This window comes from Brassica oleracea, chromosome C5 (genome assembly GCF_000695525.1).
Source record: "Brassica oleracea var. oleracea cultivar TO1000 chromosome C5, BOL, whole genome shotgun sequence".
In the NCBI taxonomy this organism is placed as follows: domain Eukaryota; kingdom Viridiplantae; phylum Streptophyta; class Magnoliopsida; order Brassicales; family Brassicaceae; genus Brassica; species Brassica oleracea.
This window is the reverse complement of record NC_027752.1, coordinates 22,753,039-22,761,265: the sequence shown is the minus strand read 5'-3', so window position 1 is coordinate 22,761,265 and position 8,227 is coordinate 22,753,039. Positions and strand designations below refer to the sequence as shown.

Genomic DNA, 8,227 nt, shown 5'->3' with positions numbered 1-8,227 from the left:
ACAAAAATTTTCCTCGATCCCTTTGTGACCTAGGTTCCAGCGTGAACCTCATGCCACATTCTGTCGCAATATCCCAAGGATACGACAAGTTCAAACCTACCAAAATAACTTTGGTTCTAGCCGATAGATCCGTTAGATTACCTGAGGGAGTGCTTAACGATGTGCCAATAAGGATTAACGGCTGTCACGTCCCAACGGATTTCGTAGTACTGAAATACCAAAATGAACCAAAGGACCCCCTTATTTTGGGCAGACCATTCCTAGCCACTGCTGGTGCGATAATCGATGTCAAGGAGGGCAGGATATGTTTAAACATTGGAAACATTCTAATGACTTTCGACATGGACAACCTGATGAGACGACCCTTGATCGATAAACAGACATCCTACGTGGACGACATCAGTGAATTGGCCGAAGGATCTTTAATAAACTCATGCTTAGACGTTCCTTTGGAAAAAGTACTCACAACTGATGAAGAGGAATCTTTCAGTGTCGATAGTAGAGCTGAAGAATACACGCGATTAATGGACGTGAGCATGGAAACAGCAAGCGTTGATGACATATAGGATGACATTTTGGAAATCAACGTCGATTGATACTTATTAAAATCTGTCGATCGACAACCATCCTTCTCGAATGAATGGAATCCCAAAAAAGCACCGAAGATTGAGTTAAAACAGCTGCCCGCTGGACTCAAATATGCCTTTCTCTATAAAGATTCATACCCAGTAATCGTGAACGCCAACCTCACTAACGGAGAACTTGCGCTGTTATTAAATAAACTACGCAAGTACCAGAAGGCCCTCGGGTACTCTCTCGAAGACATTCCTGGCATTTCTCCAGATCTGTGCATGCACCGGATTCACCTAGAAGACGGTTCGAAATCGTCAGTGCAACACCAAAGCCGACTGAACCCGAACTTGAAAGAAGTTGTTAAAAAATAAATAATCAAACTTGTGATGCCGGAGTCATTTACCCGATTTCGGATAGCAATTGGGTTAGCCCCGTGCATGTTGTACCAAAAAAGGGTGGAATCACTATGGTGAAGAATGACAAAGACGAACTCTTTCCCATGCAAACCATCACTGGACATCGAATGTGTATCGATTATAGAAAGCTAAACGCTGCAACTAGAAAAGATCACTTTCCTTTACCTTTCATTGATCAAATGTTGGAAAAATTGGCAAATAACCAATACTACTATTTTCTTGACGGATACTCTGGATTCTTCCAAATCCCTCTACATCCTGACGATCAAGAAATGACCACCTTTACATGCCCTTACGGAACATTTGCATACCGCAGAATTCAGAATGCCATTCGGTCTTTGTAATGCTCCTGCCACTTTCCAACGATGCATGATGTCGATCTTTACTGATATGATAGAAGACTTCATGGAAGTCTTCATGAACTATGTAAAGAAGTTAAATTCGACTTCTCACCAGAATGCGTAAAGTCTTTCGAGGAAATAAAGAAAGCCTTGATAACTTCCCCCATCGTACAAGCACCAGACTGGAATCTTCCTTTCGAAATCATGTGTGATGCGAGCGATTTCGCTGTAGGAGCAGTTCTAGGCCAGAGGAAAGACAAAAAGCTGCATGTAGTTTATCATGCCAGTCGAACTCTCGACGAAGCACAAAGAAATTATGCAACAACGGAAAAAGAACTGCTAGCCGTGGTTTATGCGTTCGGAAAATTCCATCAATACCTGGTCGGTTCGTAAGTCATCGTCCACACCGACCATGCTGCAATTAAATACTTAATGCAAAATAAAAACGCAAAACCGCGACTCCTGCGATGGATCCTTCTACTTCAAGAATTCGACATCGAGATAAAAGATAAAAGAGGAGTAGAAAACGGAGTTGCAGACCATCTTTCCCGGATAAGGATAGAAAACGACGTCCCTATCGATGATTTCTTACCGACTGAAAATGTTTACTTAACGGAGTCATTCATCGGGAATGTAAGTCTCACTTCCGAGGACCTGTTGATCGACGATGACGATCCAATGTCGATCGATTACGACAGTTCTAGGTCGATCGACAACAACGATTGTATGTCGATCGATACTACATATATTCTGATCAAAGAGACTAATCCAAAAACCCTCAGCTTCGGTATAAAGGTTAACGTCGCGCACAAAAAGTTATGCTCTGACCATGATTCCCCCGTGGATGAAAATCTGGATCAAGGAGTGCATGTAGTCGGACAAGATTCAAAGGACAGACCTTGGTACGCTGATATAGTAAACTATTTAGCTGCCGACATAGAACCCGAAGGGTTGAGAGGGTACACGAGAAAGAAATTTCTAAGAGAAGTTAGGAGATATCACTGGGACGAACCATATCTATACAAACACTGCTCTGGCAGGATGTATAGACGCTGCGTCGCCGATACTGAAATACACGATATATTATTCCAATGCCATGGGTCCGATTATGGTGGGCACTTTGCAACCTTTAAAACGGTATCTAAAATTCTTCAAGCAGGATTCTGGTAGCCAACCATGTTTCGCGATGCTCATGCATTCAAAGTACAATGCGATAGATGCCAACGAAGGGGAAAAATTAGTAAAAGACATGAAATGGAACATAAATCTATTCAGGAAGTAGAAGTCTTTGACTGTTGGGGAATAGATTTCATGGGACCTTTCCCTTCTTCGTACGGAAATAAATACATCCTAGTCGCTGTTGACTATGTGTCAAAATGGGTCGAAGCGGTAGCTTCCCCCACAAACGATGCATCTGTAGTTATTAAGCTTTTCAAAAGTATTATCTTCCCGAGATTCGGAATACCCCGAATAGTCATAAGTGATGGTGATTCTCATTTCATCAACAAAGTTTTTGAAGGACTACTCCGTAAAAACGGAGTACACCATAGAGTTGCTACACCCTACCACCCGCAGACGAGTGGGCAGGTAGAAGTCTCAAATCGACAAATCAAAGAAATCTTAGAAAAGATTGTGGGCACATCGAGAAAAGATTGGTCTAGAAAACTGGACAATGCACTCTGGGCCTACCGGACTGCCTTCAAAACCCCTTTAGAAACCACCCCATTTCATCTACTGTATGGGAAATCATGTCACTTACCAATGGAGCTGGAACACAAAGCAGCCTGGGCCATTAAATTATTGAATTTCGACATCAAACCAGCCGCCGAAAGAAGGCTCATACAGCTTAATGAACTGGATGAGATTAGACATTTTTCCTACGAGAGTTCAAAGATATACAAAGAGAAAACGAAAGCATATCATGATAAAGAGATCATTTCCAGACGCTTCGAACCTAATGATCAAGTATTAGTGTATAACTCTCGGCTAACGATGTTTCCCGGAAAACTCCGATCTCGTTGGTCTGGTCCTTTTACTGTTGTGAATGTCAATCCTTATGGAGCCATTACGCTTAGAAGTAATAAAGGAGACGAATTCACGGTAAATGGCCAACAAGTAAAGCATTATTGGGCTAAACCGCCAAATATCAAGCCCATTGACTTAGGCCCACTTCCCGATAATTAGAAAATTCGAATATCAAGTCAAGCTAAAGACTTAAAATAAGCGTTGAATGGGAAGCAACCCATTATTTTTAAATTTAAACTTTACAATTTTAGAATTTTTAGAATATTTAGGATCTAAAAAAAAATTAATTTAATTATCTGAACAAAGAGTCTATGTCGATTGACAACGAGACTCGTCATCGATCGACATCAAGTAGCCAGACACGGGCTCACTTAAGTTGACACTTAAGTCGACATTCGCATAAACCCGAAAACCCTACGAAAACATTCCCCTCTATTTTCTCTCAAGTTTTTCACCCAAATCCGACGATTCCTTCACTCATTTCATTCGAATTTCAACCATCTCTCCGTTTAGATCACTTAACTCACGCATCATCATGGTATGAACATGAAATTTTCTAAATTTTCGTTCTTCCTAGGGTTGAAATAGAAATCGGATTTGAACTGAGATTTTAGAGCTTGAATCGACCGATTCGTGTTGGGGAACAATATAATCGATTGATTTAGCGGATTTTTGGTAACATGCAAATCGAATCGATCGATTTTCTCCAAGTCCTGTCGATCGACATCGAGACATCTCTGTCGATCGACAACGACCAATTAATAGGCAAGCCTCGCTAATCCTTTCTTGTTTGTGAACTTCGTTTACAGGCTAATGAGAGGAGAACAAAGAGGAGGTTCGACACCAACAGGCCAGCTACTTTCCGTGACAGAGACCCTTGGCCGAGACAGCCCGAAGATGGACCTATTCCCCTCTTTGAGAGCTCCCCCGACACGCGAAAAGCGGCGAAGAGCTTAGAATGCCGCAACCGTGCGATCGAGGACACCTGGGACGACTGCGACAACATATTCTACAACGCGTGGCTACAGGTTTCCATAGAACCGATGCGTTTCGTCGACCAAGACATGGTCCGAGCATTGGGCATCCGATCGGACCTCGAGGACTTGTTCACGGAGTTGGGTATGGGAAACTTTGCTACCCACCCACAGGTCCTCTACCCGGAGCTGGTCCGTCAATTCATGGCCACCGTGAACGTATACTACACCCATGAGAGGGCAAAGAAGGCTAGCGAGGGTGTCCTGACTTTCTTCATCTGTGGCGTTTGCTACAGAGTCCCTCTTTTGACTCTCTGCACTATCTACGGGTTCGAGACCGAGCGCTAGCACGCCACCGTACCCGACTTCCCAGGGATTGGGACATTTTGGAGCCTCATTGCTACCGGCTTCTTCGACCCCGCCAAGATCGTTCAGACGGACATTTGTCACCCGACTCTGCGTTACTTCATGAAGGCCCTTGCCAACACTCTGTTGTGCAAGATGGGACCGACATGGTTCGTCGATCCAGACGTGGTCTGAGCATTGGGCATCCGATCAGACCTCGAGGACTTGTTCGTAGAGTTGGATATGGGAAACTTTGCTACTCACCCACAGGTTCTCCGCCCGGAGCTGGTCCGTCAATTCATGGCCACCGTAAACGTCTACTAAGCCAACGAGAGGGCAAAGAAGGCTAGCGAGGGTGTCCTGACTTTCTTCATCTGTGGCGTTTGCTACAGAGTCCCTCTTTTGACTCTCTGCACTATCTACGGGTTCGAGACCGAGCGCCAGCACGCCACCGTACCCGACTTCCCAGGGATTGGGACATTTTGGAGCCTCATTGCTACCAGCTTCTTCAACCCTGCCAAGAACGTTCAGACGGACATTCGTCACCCGACTCTGCGTTACTTCATGAAGGCCCTTGCCAACACCTTGTTGTGCAAGATGGAACCTAGTAAGGTTCGAGTCCAGGAGCTCACTCTGGTTTACTACGCGGTGAGGAGTCTGGTTCACATGGAGGGCATTGAGGAGCCCGCGGTTGACGCATGGCCCAACCTTGGAGCCATATTTGCTGAGCATCTGACCAAGCTCAAGATGAAGCCTTTCTAGTCAACGGGAAGGAAGAGGGAGACGGTTGGGAGCCTACTGACTCCTATCTTCGTCCATTGTGATGTCCCCCTAGACGACCCTGATATGGACGATCCGATCCTTTAGATGGACACAGCACATCTCACGAGCGCACAGTGGCTCAAAGACGACCGCGACTGGTCCTTCAAAGACGGGGACGGCATACGCTTGGTGAGGCTTCCACTTTGGTCACTTACGGACTTCTCCCATGGCCTCAGCAGGATTCAGTTCCGACCTGACCCTCGCCTAGTCCGAGTCTCAATAGCCCAGCCGCGCCGCTACACGGTCCAGTGCACCGCAGGACTCCAGCCGCATCAGCCCGAGGACATACTACCGCCTTTCCCTCCTATGCCAGACATGTCTACACGTCCTAAGGGAGACTTCCAGCGCGTCGTAGTCGATGCTCTTACTGCCATCTGGGCTATAGTGTCGAGATGTCATTGGTCGAGCAGGAGGAGTGTGCGAGCCAGCTCACCGTCAGTAGCAGGACCGTCCCGCCAGCGCAGAGGCACCTCCAAAGACGAGACCACCGATGAGGACTAGTCCTCATATCTCTATCCCTATCTACTTATGTTTTTCTTTGTTTTTGAACTTTTAGGATTTACTTTCGAACTTATTATTCTATGTTATACTTGAGTTTACTTATTTTGCTAATCTTGCATGTGTTTGGATTGTCTAACAGAGCTAACCTAGCTGACTGATGCTAATTATATGATGAGTTAGACACATGGATACGTTGCAGCTAGCGCAGACGTTTTTTTTCTATGCGCTGTCGATCGATAACATGAAGGTTATGTCGATCGACAGCGACGCGCTTATATCGATCGATTATGAGGTGTACATATCAATCGATTCTCAAGACAGAGGGTAACAAATTTTTTTCTCTTGTCTAACATCTAACCAATATTTATTATTTTCTAACCAACCAATCTTAGACTAATTATCACTGGGGACAGTGAAATTTAAGTCTGGGGGAGGTATTTACTGATATCAGTTTGCTATATGATTTCAAAAAAAAAAATTTAAGTTATTATTGAGTCAAGAAGGGGATTAAGAACTTATAGATTTTGCTAGATATCTAACCACTCTTTAGCACCATTCTAGACTTACTTATTGCAGATAGTACTAAAGATACTAAAGTGGATCAACCTGTCAACTATCCACTTTTGCTAAGATTGTTTTGAAGGAACCAAAGCAAACCTCCAACACTAAACCTGACACAACTGCTTGTCTTGGGGCTTGGTATACATGGGATATGATTCTTCAAACAAGTCTTGAAGGTAAAACCTTGTGTATATAGATTTATCACCCTTTCTCTCTCTATTTTCGAAATATAGATTATATAAAAAAAATGTATATATATATATATTATTATGGAAATTTATTAGGAATGAATTCGAACAGGACTTGGTGGCTACAACTATTAAGGCTTGCTTCATAAGAATTTCATAGGTAAATGATTAGAACAGGACTTGGTGGCGATTAAGGCTTACTTCACAAATAATCCTAGGATATAGGTCAAAAAGAAGTGAACAGGACTTGGTGGCAACCACCATTAAGTCTTGATTCATGAAAGCCTGTCCAATCTTGGTCAATGATCTTGCACATATAAGCAGACTTTAACCAAGAGAGAAAATTAGTAGAGAGAGAGGGTAGGAACTAATGTTTACCTGCAGGTCCAGATACTTGTTTGAGAATCTTTGAATCATGTGATCAATACTCCCAAGGTAAAGCCTTCACTTTTATTTTATGCTAAGAAATGAGGTTGGTAGAGGGGAATGAAAGACAAGATTATGCTAAGTTGTTAGCTAGATGAATTTGGTTGTTAAGCTAGGATATGGTATGATGTACTCTTGTGATTAGGACTTCTTAGATGTGGATTGCAATATTGTAGAGGTGATGATTCTAGGTTTTAAATCATGTGAGTCCCTGCTGTTTTAAAAACCTCTTTCAGAGAGACTGCCTGTTTGTTTTACTTGAGGACAAACAAAAGGGAGTCTGGGGGAGTTGATATACCATGGATTTTACCTACTATTAGCCATGGTTTATAAGTGTTTTAAAAAACATTTATTATTATATAGAGTCTATTTAGAGTATTTACAGGTCCAGGTACTATTTGCAAGGAAATGATGTATTTGGAGCTTTTTAGAGATCTTTTGAGCTTCGCTGGAACCAAGAGATGGTCGACGGTCGCAGGTCAATATTGACCGATAGTCACCACCAAATATCGATCGATGTCAAGTCCCTCGTATCGATCGATTATGAAGCCATTCGAGAGTTAATGACAAATTAGAAGATTTCATGTTTCATAAAAGTCTCAATAATTACATCATTAGTCTCTGGCCACCTGTTAGGCTATTTATTAGGGTTTTGTATTGTTTTAGAAGCAGACTTGCCTAGAGACCTTTGAGACCTAGTTTGGAGGAGGCAAGAAGCCACCATTGAAAGAGGAGAGCTTAGGATTGGAGAGATAGATCATCTACTTCAAACCAGAGAAGATCTTGAACTCCCTTGCTTTCATTATTTATGTTACTTTTGCTATTTAATTTATTTAAGTATTATTCAGACCATCATAACCATGTGTTCCGTGAATATGTCTGAATAGTCTTTACTGTTAGATTTAGGTTTCCCAAATAGGTTGATAAATGTAATACTGACACAGCAATTGTTAGGATGTTTAGACATATAGTTCAATCATCTAGTTATGCATTAAAGCTAAGTTTAGGATTGATCACCCTAAACTTAGATCCTAGGATTAATTGGGATCAAGCCA

At 42.8% G+C, this 8,227-nt stretch overlaps 1 protein-coding gene across 1 annotated transcript; it reads left to right on the top strand.

Annotated features, from left to right (window-relative positions):
* The first annotated feature begins 2,008 nt into the window (after nucleotides 1-2,008).
* LOC106344798 lies at nucleotides 2,009-5,436 on the top strand. The gene is made up of 4 exons (XM_013784107.1): nucleotides 2,009-2,289; nucleotides 2,785-3,460; nucleotides 4,165-4,658; nucleotides 5,067-5,436. Exons 1-4 carry the CDS (start codon nucleotides 2,009-2,011, stop codon nucleotides 5,434-5,436), a joined length of 1,821 nt encoding a protein of 606 aa, XP_013639561.1.
* Nucleotides 5,437-8,227: the final 2,791 nt, after the last annotated feature.

Coding starts and splice junctions, on each gene's coding strand:
- LOC106344798 (XM_013784107.1), top strand. CDS start 2,009: ATGTCGATCGATTACGACAGTTCTAGGTCGATCGACAACAACGATTGT. Junction 2,290..2,784: donor GAACCCGAAGGGTTGAGAGG/GTACACGAGAAA, acceptor TATCTTCCCGAG/ATTCGGAATACCCCGAATAG. Junction 4,659..5,066: donor ACTCTCTGCACTATCTACGG/GTTCGAGACCGA, acceptor CGTTTGCTACAG/AGTCCCTCTTTTGACTCTCT.